Here is a 19658-nt window from a genome sequence, read left to right as displayed (position 1 = left end):
CCCACATCCTCGTGTACGTGATGGACGAGTGGGTAACTCCAGCAGGGCAGATCTGCTTTTAACAAGGAAAGCAGTTGCACTGAACTGCTGGTCCTGAAAGAAAAGAAGGGTGGGGAGTCGAGGCGTGGCAGCATCGGAGTTCCCCATAAATATCCCTGAGCAGGCAAAGTCCGTCAGTGGACTGGAGAAATACAGCACCGTCTGCCAGACTGAAACCTGCCGCTCACGTCTCCCCTTTAAAGGGCGTCAACCCAGACACCCCTCCAAAAACACAGGTGAGGTTAGGTGAGCGGTGATACACTTGAGAGCTGCCGGTGTGACTTTGCTCAAGACTCGGTCACACAACAGGGTCTGGACTTGCTCACAGATTAGAAACTTAAAGATTTGGTATCAACTTTCCTGACCACACGGTTCAAGAAAAGGCTGCGCTGGAAATCAACAGGCTGCATGAGGAGAGCAGAGACGGAGCACAGGTCATAAATCTCCCTCCAGTCTTTGACACCTTTCTTAACAGCTCGTTAGGGCGCAGACCCCCCAAACCTCCCACCCACTCAGCAAACGTATCCGATACCAGCAGAGGTTGACGTAATTTTGAGACCAAAGTTCAGCTTTCAATCTTCCTACTCAAAAAGAAGTCCAGACATTACAGTCATTATTTTCTAATTAAGCGTCAAGCTTTCCTCTCCGGAGTTGGAGGGGGTCAGAGCAAAGCGACCGACTAATTAAAACTGGGATATTGCCGTGACTAAAAATAAAGGTGGTTTTCCCAACAGCCCTGACACTGACCTTTACAGAGCGATGAGGCATTTTTAGCCTCAGAGTGTTGGGAGTCAGGCTGCTGGCAGAGGCCTGCAGAGGAAGGTGCAGCATGTGGTGACGTTCACATCCATCACAGGCCACCATCGTATCCCACACTCAATGAAAACATGTCTGGTTTCTCCCCTGATGATCACTATCCAATAGTGCAGGGTATCAAACTTCAACACTTTGAGTTCTGTTTATATTGTGTCTGTGGCAAAGATGATCAAAACCTGCCCAACACTTGGCAGATAATATTTCATCAGGCCTAAATCTATTAATTCTGCACTATATTTAAAGTTTATGTGCAGCTGTTTGACAATATTACCAACTGATGTATTTGATATTTGCCTTGGTTGTGAATGTTTTGTTGAATTAATGTCTGTGTGTTTCACAGGCCACCATCGTATCCCACACTCAATGAAAACATGTCTGGTTTCTCCCCTGATGATCACTATCCAATAGTGCAGGGTATCAAACTTCAACACTTTGAGTTCTGTTTATATTGTGTCTGTGGCAAAGATGATCAAAACCTGCCCAACACTTGGCAGATAATATTTCATCAGGCCTAAATCTATTAATTCTGCACTATATTTAAAGTTTATGTGCAGCTGTTTGACAATATTACCAACTGATGTATTTGATATTTGCCTTGGTTGTGAATGTTTTGTTGAATTAACGCCTTGAGTCTGTGTGTTTCCACGAACCTGTCAATTTGCATAAACGTGAATGCTTCACACACGTCTTCCCCCGAGAGCACAGAAGATCTATACAGTCAGCACAGCTCCAAGGTGGACACACAAGATTAGAGTCACCAATTCAGCATCTAACCAAATGTCTTTCCATCTGTTCCTGAGATATGACAGTAAATAATGGCAAGAAAAGTGTTTTTGCAGAATGTTATGTTGTCTCAGCGAACCTGACCTTTGACCTTTTGGATAGAAAATGTCATAATTTCATCATTTTATCCTGTTAGACATTTGTGTGACATTTCTTCATAATCAGCGGACATTTTTAAGGACACAGTAACTTTGACCTTTGACCACCAAAATCTAATCAGTTCACCGTTGAGTCCAAGTGAATGTTTGTGCCAAATGTGAAGAAATTCCCTCATTGCTGTTCTTGAAATATTGTGTTCATTAGAATGAGATGTGTGCAAGGTCACAGTGACCTTAACCTATGACCCTTGACCAGCAAAATCTAATCAGTTCATCATTAAATCTAAGTGAGTGTTCATGGCAAATTTGAAGAAATTCCTTCAAGGTTGTGTTCATGAGAATTAGACAGACAAGGTCACAGTGATATTGACCTCTGACCACAAAAAATAAATAAGTTAATCCCTAGTCCAAGTGGTAAATTGTGCTCAATTTGAAGACATTTCCTCATGGTGTTCTTGAGATATCTGGTGCACAAAAATGCCACAGACAAGGTCACTGTGACCTTGACCTTTGGCCTATGACCACCAAGAAACTAATTAGTTCATCCTTGACTCAAAATGGATGTTTGTGCCAAAATATGAAGAAATTCCCTTAGGGTGTTCCTCTTATCATGTTCACGACAATAAGACAAAAAAGGCCACAGTGACCTTGATCTCTGACCTATGACCCCCAAAACTAATCAGTTCATTCTTGACTCACAAGAGGGGGACATATACATGGAATATATGGATGGATGGATGTACAACTGACAACATAACGGTCAGGGCTACGGTGCAGAGACATAAAAATTTGTTAATACTTAAAGTAAGATACTTAAAAAGTCTAACTGCAGTATTATTTCTGAACCTGACCTTTGTTTCAAATAAAAAATGCCCAGATATATTTTTCATGGACACTTCGTTTTGGTTTTCACCACATTCAAAGTGAACACAGATAACAGATACTCTCTCCTTTGTCTAAGCACACACACGGTTAGTCAGCAGTTTGGTGTTTTATTTAACACCACATGGTGGAGTGACATTTATTAATACTTACAGTGCGAGCACATGTCCAGGGCATAACTGGCTTCATTTCCCTGAAAAAGAGAACAAGTCAAACAAGTGTTTCACAATTACGAATCTAATTCAAGACAAAAAAGGAAAATCTGTATTGTCATTTATATCACAAGGAGCAAAAGGCTTTAAATGCATGAAAACACAGCAGCACTGTTTAAAGGGCTCGTCAGCACATCACATTAAAGCCCACTGATGTTGGATGAACAAATAGTTCTTCAAGGACTGAAAGAAATATTGTTCCTCTTACACGTAGGACAAATCTGTAAACTCAACTCTAGTGTATAAAAGATGAATTGAACTATGTCCTGTTCTTGGCTAATTGTTGGTGCTCTTCATTATGCATGAGCGACAGAATGATCTGGACGCTGAAACTAGGCCAACATGCCGCCTTGATTCGCCTCATCCCATCTCTCGAGGACTTGAATCAAGCTGCTCGACTCGGCTGCAGCTTTCCTCTTCAACTCTTAACAAGAGTCACATTAACTCTATGTTAGGTTTGACAAGGTTGCTGTTCAACACTTCATGAATATAGGGGCCAGTCACTGAGATGTGGGGCTCAAAAATCTCACTCTCCGACTCTCCGAATCGCGTGTGTTCACCAGGTGTTTCTGTTGGATCTCTACCTTTATTACAAAACTTGCTTCCCTGTTGTAAAATGTGACTTTATGGCATTTGTCTACTACAAGCTGCTGTAGTTCAGGCAGGTGTGTACCAGAATTTTTTTGTTGTACAGAAGGAGAAGCTGATAGAGGTCAACAAATGTCCCAACAAACTTGGTAGTCACTAAAGGCTGCAACCAGCAGTGGAGGCAGTATTCAGATTAAGTACTTTAGTAAAAACACAAATACCACACTGTAAAAATACTCTGTTACAAGTAAAGTCCTGGATAAAAAATGTTCCTTCAGTATGTCAGTCAGGGATGTTCCTGGAGACTAGAGGAAAATTTTAATTAAGACTAGTTGACTAGTCTTAAAAAGAAAAAAACACTCAGAGAACTGTCAAAATTTAGCACGATTTATTGTTAAGTATTTGAAACGTCCCAAAAAATACTGTGTGCATTCAGAGCCCTTTGAAGCCTTTAATCACAATCTTCAACAGCCATGTTGGATTTTAAATGCCGCTGAAGTACGAGACACTTTGTGCCGTTTAATCGTTTAGACGACTAATCACGCACATCCCTAGCAGGATTCTACTGTTGCAGTTGGTTGAGGTGGAGCTCATTTTTAATTTTTAACTAATAATCATTTTCATTATGGATCAACCGGCTGATTATTTTCCCCATTAATCGACTGATTGTTTGGTTTGTAAAAATAGTGAGAAATGTTTGTCACAATGAGCCAGAGCCCAAAGTGACACCTTCACAGTGTTTGTTCTGTCTAACCAGCAGTCTGAAATCCAATTATATTAGAGACACGTTTACTGTCACATTAAATGAAGACAAGCAGCAAATCCTCACAATTCAGAAACTGGACTTAGAGAATGTCTGGTATTCTTGCTTGATCAAACTGACTTTAAGCTCCAGTACGAAGAATTTATTAGGGCTGTACCCAAATATTTGGATATTCGATTCTATGGGTAGGTATTCGTTATGAAAATCTGGTATTGGATATTTGTTTTTGTTTTGTTTTTTTTTTTACTTTTTTTTGGTGCTAAATGTAGTCTTTTTGTTGTTGGTAAATGTAGGTTATCAATAAAAATAAAAACTTCTAAATTGCATTGTTAAAAATGTGAAAATATAGTATAGCCTACCAACTGAGCTTGTGCGCAGGGCAGGCTTGGGCACATCCGTCTGAGGCTGTGGATCAATGCCAAGTTTTACCACTTTATCACTATTCCCTCTAACTTGTAGCTGTTTTTTCATTATCTTTTGAATTTAATATGAATTATGGAACCGTTTTTGTCAACGTTTGTTTCCCCCGTTTTGTACAATAAATTATTGTTTAAAGTTTCAACAAGTTTCTTTTGGAGTGTGTGACACAAGTGTGTTTTGAAAACGGCCGCGGACTGTCACCTGCTCAACGCATCAGTACCTTCGGATGCCATGACAGTAATAGCCAATAATGTCAAAATGTCATTTACAGACCGATTTAACAGACGATCACTGCTGTCCGACCCGCAGGTCCATTTGCGGGTCCCGCGGGTTACGGGTCGACCCGCGCATCACTGCTCAGCTCAGTCTATAAATGCTCCTACACAAAAGTAAGGCTATAGACATTATATTCTATTCAGGCCAGCAGAACCAGCAGCACATCGGCTCTACAGTGCACAACACTGCTGATTAACCATTTTATTGAGTGTCTGCCAGCAACCAATTACTTGCAGAGGGTTCCTACAACTTGTTACAATGGTTCCCATTTAATCAGAAGACAAATTAAACAGGATGACTAGCCAATGTGAAAATCAAAAGAAAGCACAGAATAATGTACTGAAAGAGACTGTTGGGCCATCACATTTTTTTGTGGTTTGAGAGCAAAGATCTGGTCGCCGCTGTGCAAAACTCCACAATACAATTAGGTCCGAAAAATCCCCGGAGGAGTGCTTCGCAAGGAGTCTTTGAAAGGTGCTGAGCCTGGCATAAAACCGGAGAGAGCAGGCAGCACGGCCACAGCAGAATTTATGAGGATGTATTGGCAAAAATGGAGTATAATATGTGCGTTTTCTTTAATGTATAATCATCTGAAAATAAAAGTGGTTGTGTTTTTGTTTTGATACCAGTGGTTAATATCTGCACAGGGAGCAGGTCTACAAAGATCGCTATGTTGCTGCAGGGTCCCACAACGGACAAAGCAAACACTGGCTCTAGAAAGGGCCACTCGTTTTAGAATTGGCCACGTTAGTTAGAGGAGGGCATCAGAAAAGAAACGTGAAACTACTTTATGCAGTGCTTTTACCGGTTTAAATCACTGGACCTGTTTGTTGTGGTAAAAACCTCCCTTTTGCTGGACTCACACTGCACGACATTTGTCTGTTCTGTTCTCAGACTACACAATGGTCCACACCAATTATCCCCGGTCGTCTTTCATGACGTGTGTGATGTCATCAGGTTATTCTTGTCCTATTTTTATTATCATTACTATTATTTCAGTCACTGTGTCTGTTCATGTGCCAGCTGAAATGTTACTGTAGTGACGTAAAAGTGCCACCAGATGGGCAGAGCTAGATATGAAGCACAGCATGCAAACATACAAGCCACTGAATCCTCCACAAGTTCCTGCAAATGTTTCACAATAAAAGCCTTTTTAGAAAATGAACCCAAGTTATAAGGGTCTTTTAATATGAAAGTGAAACAGGAAGTGTTGAGTTTGAAATGACAGCGCCATGCATTAACTTTATCAAGGCAAACGGGAGCGGATAAAATGAAATAATATAAAAATACAGAGGGAATAATAAATAACAGCCTGTTTATAATGTGGTCTGTTTCAAATGAAGCTGGTAGCCTCTGCAGTTGTGGTGAGTATTTTTTAACTCCATTACTTTATGCCCGTCTCCATTATGAAGAAATAACACTCTTTGCTAGCTTGACGCTAACAGTTGATAAAGTGCCTCTGCTGTTTCCTTTTTACTTTGTGTCGTAACGTCCCTACAGGAAATATTAAAAAAGGCTGGGCTGCTGTCGTACAGTTTCCACAGCAGCAGATCACTCTATGTTCCTGTTGGTCAAAGTGACGGCTGTGAAGGGAGAAGTCATGAACTACGAAAAACGTAAATCAAACATGCTAGACTTTCTGTCGGGATGTCGTGAGGCGTCCCAGACGTGGCGTCGGTTGTCGTTCACTATGATACACTACACAAGATGAAACAATGGATTAGCACGTAAGACACTCATTGTCTTTCCTGAGTCCAGTCGACACCGTACGATGCTGCGTCGGGCTGTAATCGAGCTGATATGGTGTAGTGTGAACCAGGCATCAATATCTGGATGAGAAATATGGTGATCACATGTTAGGTTATCAGAGAACGTAGATGAGAACACTGTAGCAGGTGCTCTGCAACATGCCAAACGGTGGCAGAGAAACACTGATTTGTAACGTGCAGCTGCTTTAGTCAGTGTTTACACCTGTTTTAATCACCTGGTCTGTTTGTTCTGGAGAGAAAGAGACATCTGCCGATATTTCAGCTCCAAGTAAAAACTTCAGCACAGTGAAGGAATTCTACCAGAAGAAGTTTCATGTGGTTGAAATCTGCAATCCTCACTGCTTAAATCCCCCTAAATCTTACACAGTCGACCTTAAGACAATTATTCGAATAAAAAAGTTATCTTGTATTTTTGCCGATAGATAAATAAATTCTTTTAGCTCTGTAATCTAGAGTGAAATAGATTATTCTCAGAGCGAGGCACCGTGTGGTTTGGATCTTGATTTTCTGCAAAATCACAGTCAAACACAACATAGTTCCAAAAAGGCCATTTTGTTTTCCTCAATCAGTTTCATTCCAGATTTAATTATTCTGTTTGTGAGTTTGTTTGAGGCTGACTGATGAGTTGATTTGGTTTCTTTGATTGCTGCGCCAGCCACTCAAACATTCCTCCTCCCTCCTCAGTGAACTCCACATGCAGAGGTCTGTTCCAGCTTGTTGTCTGACACTGAGCCCAACACACACTTGGCTCTGATCGCAGGCGTCACATGGGCCTAGTACACTACATGGTGCTTCCTTTTTATCTTGCACTGATGAGTTGCACACACACATTAATACACTGCTCAAATAAATTAAGGGATCACTTATTCATCTCAGTCTAACAGGAAGTCAGTTAAACTTCAGCAATATCAATCCGTCCATTCAGGAAGCACAAGTGATTGTGAATCAGTTTCAGCTGCTTTGGTGCAAATCAAAGTGACAACAGGTGCAATGGAGAGGCAAAAGCAAGACAACCCCCAAACAGGAAATGGTTTTACATGTGGTGTCCACAGACAGCTGCTCTCTCCTTATCCTTCCTGACTGATTCTTCTCTAGTTTCTCTTCTGCTAGTGTCCTTGTCACTACTGGTAGCATGAGGTGCTACCTGCAGCCCAATCAGGTGGCACAGGTAGTCCAGCTCCTCCAGGATGGCACAAGAAGGTTTGCTGTGTCTCCCAGCACAGTCTCAAGAGCATGGAGGAGACACCAGGAGGCCGCCCGTTACACCTGAAGAGCTGGACAGGGCCGCAGAAGGGCATCAACCCAGCAGCAGGACTGCTATCTGCTCCTTTGTGTGAGGAGGAACAGGAGGAGCACTGCCAGAGCCCTACAACATGACCTCCAGCAGGCTACTGGTGTGCATGTTTCTGACCACACTGTCAGAAACAGACTCCATGAGGGTGGCATGTGCTCACAGCCCAGCACCGTGCAGCTCCATTGGCATTCCAGAGAACACCAGAATTGGAAGGTCCGCCACTGGCACCTCGAGAGCATGTTCACACTGAGCACATGTGACAGACGTGAAAGAGTCTGGAGACGCCATGGTGAATGTTATGCTGCCTGTAACACCATCCAGCATGACCAGTTTGGCGGTGGGTCAGTGATGGTCTGGGGAGGTATATCCTTGGAGGGTCACACAGACCTCCATGTCATAGCCAGGTTACAAGAAAAATGATTCAGAAAACTTCCCTACATGACACATCTGCATTAAAGCTATTATACATTCCTCTGTTTCCTATTACAAACCAAAAACAGGTCATACGAACCAGCAGCTGAAGCGAGGCGCCATCTAAAAGCCCTTTAATGTTCATTGGTGCTTAAGAAGTTAGAAGCATAGAGAGCTAGGGTTTGTCTACTCTGTGTTCATATCCATCAGTCTGCACACTCCACTGTGTTGGCAACATCTCTAAAACTGTGCCGCTGTTAAAAGAAGTCTGTTCAAATATACTTTGAAATCAAAACATACTCACACACTGCAGGTGCTAACAGCTAAGCAGAGAAGCTAATCAGATCAAATTACTCCACCGAGAGGAGTTAATATATGAATCTGACCTACAATGAAACATGTGCTTGTATATTTAGGGACAGAGGGCGGTAACCCCACCTCACATCAGATTATGTGCCAGAACATTTGAATGTCTGACATAAATCTGAGTGACACTGCTTCAAAGCGTACATGACAGTAAAGCTGCCTTTGCTGCAGCAGCGTCTTACAGGACTCTCAAACTGCTGACCACCCTGCTGCAATCAGGACAGGGCAACAGCCTCCACATCAACTGTCATATCAAAAACACAAAAATGCACATGGTTGGGTTTTTCAGTCCCTCGTGGACGTGGCAAGATGACAAAATGTCCACCACACTGACCCTCGCGACCACGCTGGAAAGAATGATTTGGCCTTGCGCTGTCAAAATGACGCATTTCCGCAGAGCTCAGCATCCACACTAAGACGCCTCATCAATGGGAAAACTGTTCTTCCTTCTCCTGTTTGATTCAGCAAACAACAAAACTGTTGATCACAGTCAACATGTGTTCAGGAGTGGGACAGACAGTCTGGTTGGTCTCAGCTGGGTAAACATCCTTCCTGTCCCCTCCTGCTCTCTGCAAACTGTTTTAACAAAGACACACTCACAACTTAGCTGTTGTCTTTGACAGATATGATAAATGAATGAGCACAACATAATGACTTGACTGCAGGTCATAAATACCAAAGCTCCAGTGTGTAGGATTTAAGAGGATATACTGGCAGCAATAGAATATAATAAGTGTGTTTTCTTTTGTGTACAATCCCCTGAAAATAAGAATTGTTGTGTTTTTGTAACCTTAGAATGAGACGGTTAAATCTACATAGGGAGCAGGTCCTCGTCTACAGAGATTGCCATGTTGCACGGCCATGTTTTTACAGTAGCCCAGAGTGGACAAACCAAACACTGGCTCTAGATAGGAACACTCAGGTTTTCATGTTGGCCACTGTAGTTTAGCAGCTCCTCCACGACAAGCAGCATCAGAAAAGCACTCATTTTTTTTTTTCATGTGAAACCGCTTTGTTCAGTGTTTAAACCCGTTTAAATCACTTGGTTTGTTTTGGAGAGAAGAGACCTCTGTGGATAATTCAGCTTGTGGTAAAAACCTGCTGAAAGTCTGCCTCTTACTTTATCGGAGAAGAAAGCCAAGCACAGATTAGCATGTGCTACGTTAGCAGCTCGTGACAGACATGCCAAACAGTGTAGGAGAAATGCTGATTTGTTATTTTTACAAGTTAACATCATTGGGTTTGTTTGGAGGAGGAGACCTCTCCAGATATTTCGGCTTTCGGGAAAAACCTCTTGAACTTCTGGGTCAGAAATGAGGTGATCATACATGAAATTATCAGAGTAAAAATGTGTAGGCCGTCTGTAAAGAGGCGAACAGGGTAGGACAAATACTATTTTGTAACATGAAACTGCTTCATTCAGTGTTTTGACCACTTTGAATCACCAGCGGTCTCATTTATAAACACTGTGTACGCAGAGATCAAGGCCTGAAAGAGGCGTATGCCACTTCACACGCAAAAGTTGTCATTAATAAAAAACAAACTTGATGGGAGAATGTGCGCACCTGTAGGGAAACTGTGAGCCACGCGTACAAACATTTTGGAGACAGGGGAAATCGGAGACGTAGATGGTGAGGTGGTGCACTGCAGCTAAATTATAGAAATTAAATGTGAGAGACGACGATGATGGCTCTCACACATCTCGCCTCATATCACTTGTTACCTATAGATCCACTTCATCATAAACATTCAGTGCAGCTGTGTTTTTTGTGCTTATGCTAGTGCGACACAACTTTTCAATAAACACCTTTCAGTTGTAAAATTATAAGCCTACTAAAATCTGTCCCAAAAATCCGCTCAGTATTTCATCTGCGCTGTCTCACCATCACCATCAGGGATGCAGCTGACACTGTGGTCAGCCGTGGAGCGCACATCAAACAGCTTTAGATAACTGCAAAACAGAGCATCAATGGTTTCTAATAATATCTTCCAATATTACAAATACATATCACCAAGCACGATTTAAGTTTTCAGATGAGGTGGATCCACATGTGGACAATGCCAAATTGATTTGGGATTTATAAAAGGCAACTGTGCACTGTCACGTGTAAGCAGGTTTTATAAATCAAAATGTTTTTTTGCGCACGCCATTTTCTGCTTTTTCTGCAGGTACACTTTAAGTATGGATCCTGTGCACTGTTTTATAAATGAGACCCCTGGTCTGTTAGTTTTGGAGAGGAACGATGAACACTGAAGGAACTGTAGCTAAGAGAAGTTTCAACTAGTTGCAGTCTGCACTCCTCACCGCTAGGTTCCACTAAATCCTCTTACACACTGGACCTTTAAGTGTTCCCAGGTGAGCAGTAATTCCTGTCTGAGGCTGAGGCCTCTGTTACATTTGATCCATGTTGTCTGACATGATACTGAGGTCTCTCCCAAAACCAAACCTGGTATTGGTTATTATCCTGGAGAGATAAAGTATAATGAAATGAACTGAGAATCATCATTTCTGTATTTAACATGTGTGAGCAAAAAATAAAAAACAATCTTTATATCACTGTCCTCTGAAGCTAGTTTTCCTCCACCAAAACATGATATCAGCATTTTCAAACCGATCCACTCGAGAGACCATTTTTGAAGATGCTCTGTTTCTGAGTATGAAACACAGCGGTTGAGTGCGCACACACAGGGCCGAGACGGAGAGAAAAAGATGTGTTTTCAAATTCAGCTGGCTCAGTGTGGGCGTATTCTTACTCGTGGCAGAACTACGGAAATCATTGTCCACACAATTTTGGATTCATCAATCCATTTATAACACAGTTAGGATTTAAGATGTGAGGGAAACACTTATCAGGGACACATGAGCTGCATTAGAGCACCTGCATCCACAGTGCTAAATGTAAGCTGGCACAGCGGCTCCAAAAAAAGGGACAATTACATCACATTAGCTACCTGAACTGGAACATCCCAGCTACTGTACCTCGACTACTTCGTCTGCCTGTGTGATGTAACGAGGCCAGTGTGTGTTGCACTTATAATAATAACTGTTACCTGCCTCCACAAAATGAGGAAACCTTCACTGCTTGGCCGGCTCGCTCAGGCCTTCATAGTTGTCTGTCCTTGTTTACTTATCTTATCTTTATTATCTTATTCTGTTTAATTAAAGAAGGTAAGAGTTTCATAACGAATGGATAAGGAGATCAGCTAAGGATTAGGAAGGGGGAGAAGCAGCCACATTTCTCCTCACAGGCAACTTGTAGTTGCTCTAAAGTCTGTAGTGTTTAAACCTTAAAACTGTCACCAAGATGAATACCACAGAAACAGTAACCTCTGCTGCATCTCATTCCTTTCTCTCACTACCTAAAGACATCCTCTGTCTACTTCGTACACACACACTACTTCAATAAACACACTAATTTCAGGCAAAAACATGAAATAAAAATGTGACCTTAAGATTGTTGATCAGAGTGGGCAGTGCATCAGTCTAAAACACTTTAACAATAGATATACACAATCTCATTTCTATGTTTTTTTGTGGCGTATAATTGGATTTTGGTTATTATTTGCCTTATGGTATCTATCGGCTGTTGATCATTTTATCATTAGATCACACTGACAGCTCGATTCAAAGCATCTGAATTAAGCTGAGGATAGGCTGAGTGTTATCACCCTGAAAAATAAGGATAAATATATGATTTGATGTGATTCAAACACCGACAGAGACGTCTGACAGAGCTCCAGTGTACTGCCATTTCTCATAATACAACACTTCCGGTAAATATTTTCAAAATAAAACAACAAACACTGATGCATGACCACTTTTTTAAGACAAACACTAAAAGGATCCAGCAGGCATAGTCAGGGGTAGAATGGTCTCCTAAAATGAGTGTATCAACAAAATGACAAATACTTATCAAAGCATTAGTTCGTTGATACCAATAATACAAGAATAACCAATAAATAAATAAGTATGTCTTATTAAAGGTCAAGATAAAAACTTTATTGGATCTCCAGGGGGGATTCCCAAGCTTCTTGATTGTATATAAAGTAATAAAATTAATAACTTCTACTCATTGGAAAAGGTGATGAAGACATACTAATGCATCCATAATTACAATCCAGTGGTATAATTTACATTAATTTGGCTGTATTACTTTTGGTTCTTAGATCATTAATTTTAAGAGCAGTAGCATACTTTTAAAAAACAAATAAATTAAATTAAATAATAAAAATGGATTTGTTGACTCTAGTCTTAAAGGAGCTATATTTAAGAAATCTAAAGCAAATAGTCAGAAAATCCTCCTAATATGTCACAGAGACTAAGGAATAGTGTTCATATAACATACTGATCTCACCGACAACAATAGTACAGCCAGAATATTCGCATTTAAAAACATTTTTACAGTCTGCAAATCATGTTTATGTTTTGAATTTGTGTTTTGGCCTGTTGCGCCACCCACCGCCGTCTACCAGTCACGCAGTCAGTAGAGTCTCAGCATCAGTTACAGTTAGGACTGAGCTACAGCAGCACGGCAAGCAGCATTAGCAGTATCCCGGTACATAGCATTAGCAGCCGGCTCCTCCTCAGCTGTATCCCGGCAGCAGCGTTAGCAGCAGAGAAGCCGGACTTGCTCAAACGGTCTGCTGGAAAACTGAAGATCAAGGACGCGGCAACGCGGCCCCGCCACGGCAGCCGCCTGTGGGCAAACAAATCAGTCTCCAGCGTGCCGCTGTCCAGCAACCTCGAGTCTGTAGGGAAGGGGGGGCGGACACGACTCGCGGCAGTATTTTGAATTTGAGTGCAGTAACCGTTTTGGCCGCATTCTTACATACAGCACCTTTAACTAGCTTTGGTTTTCCAGAAACAGGTCTGAATCTTTTTCTTTTAACACTTCTAATCTTGCTGGATTTTATTATCTATGGTTTTATGATTTCATGATTTTCTGATTTAATTATTATAAAGTTAACACTTATGGTTTTGCCAATACTGAGCTACTACGCCTTCAGCGTACTGTATTTATCTTATTTTTTAGGGTCTAGGGATGCACGATATCGTATCTTTAGCCGATATCCGATAACAACTAGGGATGGGTCACGATTTTCGAATTTTCAAATAGTCGTTTTATTTTGAAAAATCGATTTTTTAATGCGACTATTACTATTCGCCGTCTTATTTCCCCCCTTTATTTGACATGCAATTCAGCTCCTAACCGCACGAGGGCAGTATAGGATTGCTACAGTGGTGTGAGATGGGCTACCAGCTAGTTTGATGCTCTTCTACAAACAGGAGAAACATGCAGAGACTACTACAGTCATCAAAAAGTTCCGTGTGGAAAAACTTAGATAAAATAAATTAAAATGAGGTGCAGTGCAAACTCTGTGAGGCAAAGCTTGCGTATCACAAGTCTACAACAAGTATGCACAGTCATTTGAGAGCGAGGCACGCAGGAGGAGGCGAGGGACTGTACGGCCGGGCTCGGCGGCGCGACACGTCTGCAGCGCAAGTCCCATAGCAGCTCGCCCCCCTGTTAATCAATTACAGTGGCTCCACCGGCAACGAGAGCAGCGCGACAACCCCCGTCTGTTGCGCGACAACTCTCTATTTTACGCGGCTCTTCTATTTTTGATTATTCGAAAAATCGTTGAATACTTGCCATGATTTTCAAATAGTGTTTTTGCTTGTGCTGCCCATCCCTAGTAACAACTCATTTCACCAATAACTGACACTGATATCGATAAATCCACTTTTCTTATTATCTAATGTTAGTGATCATCAAGTCTCCTCTGTAGTGTACTTAACATCATACTATGCATGCATACTCTTATCGTGACGGCCCACCAGCAGATGGAGACATGAAGTACAAAACTTTTCATTGATTATAATATTCATTCATTGTGCAAATTTTAAAAAAAGCATGTTGGCCGATTTCGAAAGTTCATTTTAAAGCCAATATCAGCTGATATCGATGACGTGCTGATATTATCATGCATCCCTGTCCTTTTGTATTGAATTGCGATCTAGGCATGTTTATGTTTATTTTGTCTATTTCATGTAAAGCACTGAGAGCATATATTGACCTTGTGCGAAAGGAGCTATATAAGTAAAGTTTATTATCATTACTATTATTAGCATAATTATATTACTCTTACAAGATTTTCTACATTGTGGTATTACTATTTTAATTAGGCACAAAAGCTGAGTACTTCCTCCACCACCGTTAATATCAATGTAAAATAAATACGTTTAAATTATAGGCCGTAAGTCGGACAAAAAAATGACACTTTATTAACACTGTTATTTAACTGTTCTCTAACGATACACACACCAATAACTAGCTGCAGTCAAAGTTAATTTATTCAAGCGACAATTTTATTCTTAGAAGCTTTTATTTTGATTTATTTTCTTAACGTTACGACACTTCCGTCGTTACTTTGCTGCGCACTTGACGCACCTCCAGCTAGCATGCTAGCCTGCTAGCTAAGCCGTAACAGTATTTCTGTATTTCCTCAGCTGCTAACTAGCCGTGTGACCACATTACACCGAAACACACATCGACGGTACTCTAAACGTTGATGTGTGGCAATGTGTCAGTTGAAAGAAGCAGAAATAACAAAATAATTCAACAATATTGTCATTAAAACAAACAGACAAAAATACAACGGATACGCTCTTTTTTTAATGTCTGCACGGAGCTAACGGTAGCTAGGTTAGCCTGGGGTGCTAGTTCTGAAGCTAGCAGTGCAGTCGAAGGAGGAGAATCTGTTTTTACAGAATGACATTATGATTTTAAAAATTAAGTGCAGCGTTTTCTTACCATTTTGGTGCAGGGGGGGTCTGAAGCTGCTTGGAGAGTAATTCAAAGCTCCGGTAACGGCTCGACGCGGTCAGATACAGACGACGTTTTAACGAGGTTTGTGACTTTTAACGGTGAGATACCGACCACCGGCTGTCTGACTTTACGGTTTGTGACAGCGGGGGAGAGATTCACTGCAGCGCCAGCAGATAGAGCCGCAGAGGGGGAGAGTGAAGAGGGAGAGAGGAGGAGGAGGAGGAGGAGTGGAAGGTGCAAACCAAAGCTCGTCTATTGAGCAGAGGAACCACTCGACTTCATAAAAACAAACACTGAATCACAAACAGACACATCTGGTGGAATGTAGCTATTTAGGGACTGTTCGTTACTTATGAGGGGGGAGGGAGGGGGTGCAGAAAAATATGTATTTTATTTATTGATTTATTTAAAAAAAAAAAAAAAAAGGGACAATGTGCATTAATCAACATTTTAATTTTAGTTTTCATCAGCAGTCCCTTTGCCAGCAGTGGATCTGAAGGTCATGAGGCCAGATAGAGGGGGAGGTGCTGAACCACGCCACAAGACAAATATTTTTAAACATGATGAGGTTTTCCCAGCTCAGTAGTTTTGAGTGCTTGTTTGGGGAGGCATGTCAAGCACTGACGAGGGACTTACGTACTTTTTTAAAATTTGTAATGGCTGTATTTTGTGTTTTTTTTTTTTACTGCCGAGTCTTAAATTCTACATTCTTTCTTCATTCTAAAATATCACCAAAATTACACCATTAATCACAGCCAGAAACTGTAAAAACAAAAATTATTGTTTGATCTTCAAACTTCTGACCGTTCTTGGACACATCGTGTGTGACAAATAAATAAGTGATCTTTCATCAAAATCATTTTATTCTTTGTTATTCAACATTCAACAACAGTTTAACTCACCAGCTCACAAGACAAGAGCGAAAAAACAAGGGCTTTTTCAACTCCAGGATTTCATCTTCAACTTTTGACTTTAAGTCTAATAACTAATTTATGGTCGAGGGAGTGCTGTGTGTTTTGAGGGGGAAGGGGGTGCTGCAAAAAGGAGGAGGCATGTCCATTGGGTTAGGGTTAGGGTTAGGGAGGGACTTACATTTTTTTATTTCTGCTAGGACTGCATCTGCAATCATTTGGCCTGTGATTCAACAGACCAAAGCACCCTGAAATAACTTTTCTACATCTAAGTTCCCCGCCGCCTCCTGTCTTTGAGCTAAGCTAGGCTAAACACAGCCTGTTTTTATTTTATCGTATTTTTTTTGCAAAGAGTGATTTATCACCTTCAACACACACAATCTTTGGAGGAAAAACGGTTCAGCACATCCAGTTTCCCCCCCACTATCTGATGGGGGAAACATCATAGATCACTGACAACAACAAACATAAATAGTCATGTTTTAATCACAACACAATCCTGTTTTTTACATAAATAAATGCTCAGGAAATCTTTCTGTTTAGTAGCAGTAGAGTGTACTTACCCTAAATTTAAAGACATACATCACGGCCACAGTGTGCACATTCTTTTGGATGTGATGCACAATAAACTGCCTCTTATATTACACCTACATTATAGTCTGTATTCGTTTGGCATGTAAAATTTTATCATGAGAGGGGATTATTTGATATACAGGAGAGTGCTAGGCAGTGGCGTCGTTCGGACTGGGCACCTGAGGTTTCAGCCCTGAATGTTTCATGAACAGATCTAAATAAGCTGTATATATCTTTTAAATGAATAAATAAGGATAGGCTCTGGATCTGATAAAATGTCATTTCGTTCATGCATTAAAGCCCTCAAAATAATATATCACTGATCAGAAACAAGTTTTGGGTCCTCTCTGTCATTCAAGCAGCACATTCTGTTTGATTGTGCGCAAGAGAGTGAAGCACACCAGTGATCACTTTAATGTTGCAGCAGGTAAAGGTGGAGCTCATTTTAAATGCTTTATAAACTGCCAGCTGGGTTAATCTATACGTATGCATCATCATTTATTAGTTGATTGTATTTTGTATTGATAATCTAAGTCTTCAAAGTCACTAAAGCATCCATGTATCACTTAAAGTGTGTAACCATCAGATGGCTCAAACAAGAAGCTCCCACATACAATACATGGATCCAGGAAGTCTGGGACCCCGATCAGATGGAACGAATCACACACTCATTAAGACTACAAAAATCCACCTGTATTAAATGATGCAGTCCGGTCGTGGCTTTAATAATACAGTGAGGTTTATCATCCAGCAGGGCTCTGCTAAACTCTAACTTTTATATTCCCCCCATGTGCACATCACATTACATGTTATAGTCTGTAGAACCACTTTTGCACCTGTACTTTATCTGTGTGATTATAATGTGTTTTCAATCATTTTTTTTTATTTCTAATAAATGGGTTTGGTTATATGCACATTGGAGTGGATGTCTGTGCTGTTTTATTCTTATGTTTATGTCATTTTTCAATATAATGTGTGCAAATATTATATACAGCTGGGAAAAAGGAAAGGTATACACCGTATTGCTGTTGATGAAAACTTAAAATTAAGTTCTAAGAAAAACGTAACTATAGCAGACAAATATAGTGGAGTTAAATGTACAGTGGTGTCTTTCAAAAACATGGGAAGAAGGCAACGAGCAACAAAAGAGGAAATGACCCAAAAAAATGAGCAAGAAATTAGTAAAAGACAGAAAATTAAAAACAGAACACTTATTAAAAAAATTAATAAAAACAAATATAAGAACCAACAAATAAACAAACAAGGAAATGACCTGGAAAAGGAGCTTAGAAATTATAATTCTGTAACATAATTTTAAATATATAATAATGATAATTGGGCGGCACGGTGGTGTGGTGGTTAGCACTCTCGCCTCACAGCAAGAGGGTTGCCGGTTCGATCCCGGGCGTGGGAGCCCTTCTGTGCGGAGTTTGCATGTTCTCCCCGTGTCAGCGTGGGTTTCCTCCAGGTGCTCCAGCTTCCTCCCACAGTCCAAAGACATGCAGGTTAATTGGTGACTCTAAATTGTCCGTAGGTGTGAATGTGAGTGTGAATGGTTGTCTGTCTCTATGTGTCAGCCCTGTGATAGTCTGGTGACCTGTCCAGGGTGTACCCTGCCTCTCGCCCGATGTCAGCTGGGATAGGCTCCAGCCCCCCCGCGACCCTCAAGAGGATGAAGCGGTTAGAAGATGAATGAATGAATGAATAATGATAATTATAAAAAATAGTTTTACCCTGGCTGTTTAAAAATAATTTTCAAAATATATTAATTTTTTCTACTTTGTGGAACATTTCTCACCAAGTTCACCACACTTTTGACAGAAACTGCACCAATTAGCTCGGGGCCGAAGGTTTAAATACTTGAGAAAGGTGTTTCAAAGGGTTAATGCATGAGTCAGAATCATCTAATGAGTTCATATCATCGGTAATCGCTCGAAGTCGAATATGATGGTCCTCCCTGGGTGTCCTTGTTGTGGGTCTTCAGATGGCTGAAGAGGCCAATTCTGGAGCCACAAACCTTCTTGCAGTGTGGGCAGGGATGTTGGGTCCTGGCGGTGGGATGTGTGGGGGCCTGCCTGGTGGAGAGCCTCTCCTTCCTTTGCTGCTGCTTGATTCTGGCAGCCTGTTGGAGATGATCTTCATGGAAAGTGGCACCTTAATGCAGGCAGTTTCTCCATGCAGGTCTTTGACTGGCTGTAGCTTCCCAGTTTGAGCTGATGTTGAATTTTTTGAGACTGGTTCTGATGGTGTCCTTGTAGTGACTTTTTCTGGCCTCCAGGTGCACGGTGACCGGTGGAGAGTTCAGAGTAGAGGACTTGTTTTGGAAAGCGTGTATCAGACATCTGTATTACGTGGCCTGTCCATCTGAGTTGGTGCTTTGTGATGGTGGTGGTGATACTGTCTCCTGTAAGATGCTGGTGTTTGTCCTCTCATCTTCTCAGCTCACACGCAGGATTTTTCGTAGACATCTCTGATGGTAGGACTCAAGGGTTCTTAAATGCCTACTTTAAGTGGTCCATGCCTCTGCACCATAGAGGAATATTGGCAGTATGTCTGCTTTGTACACAAGCAGCTTGGTCTTGGCGAGTAGGTCAGGATTTTCAAAGACCCTTTTGCGAAGCTTTGAA

General features: G+C 41.2%; 1 protein-coding gene across 1 annotated transcript in view; it reads right to left on the bottom strand.

Moving 5' to 3' along the window:
* ppp3r1b (protein phosphatase 3 (formerly 2B), regulatory s1ubunit B, alpha isoform, b) overlaps positions 1 to 15766 on the bottom strand; it is a 51185-nt gene extending 35419 nt beyond the window's left edge. Inside the window, exons 1-2 of the mRNA XM_049572576.1 lie at positions 15533 to 15766; positions 2772 to 2811 (exon numbers count right to left, since the gene is read on the bottom strand). Of these exons, the coding sequence (XP_049428533.1) occupies positions 2772 to 2811; positions 15533 to 15535 (43 nt within the window). The 5' untranslated portion in view covers positions 15536 to 15766. The remainder of the gene's footprint in view (positions 1 to 2771; positions 2812 to 15532) is intronic.
* Between the last annotated feature and the right edge of the window lie 3892 nt (positions 15767 to 19658).

The sequence above is a fragment of the Epinephelus fuscoguttatus genome, linkage group LG3 (assembly GCF_011397635.1).
Source record: "Epinephelus fuscoguttatus linkage group LG3, E.fuscoguttatus.final_Chr_v1".
NCBI lineage: Eukaryota > Metazoa > Chordata > Actinopteri > Perciformes > Serranidae > Epinephelus > Epinephelus fuscoguttatus.
The sequence above is the reverse complement of the archived record's forward strand: the minus strand, read 5'-3'. Positions and strand labels throughout refer to the sequence as shown.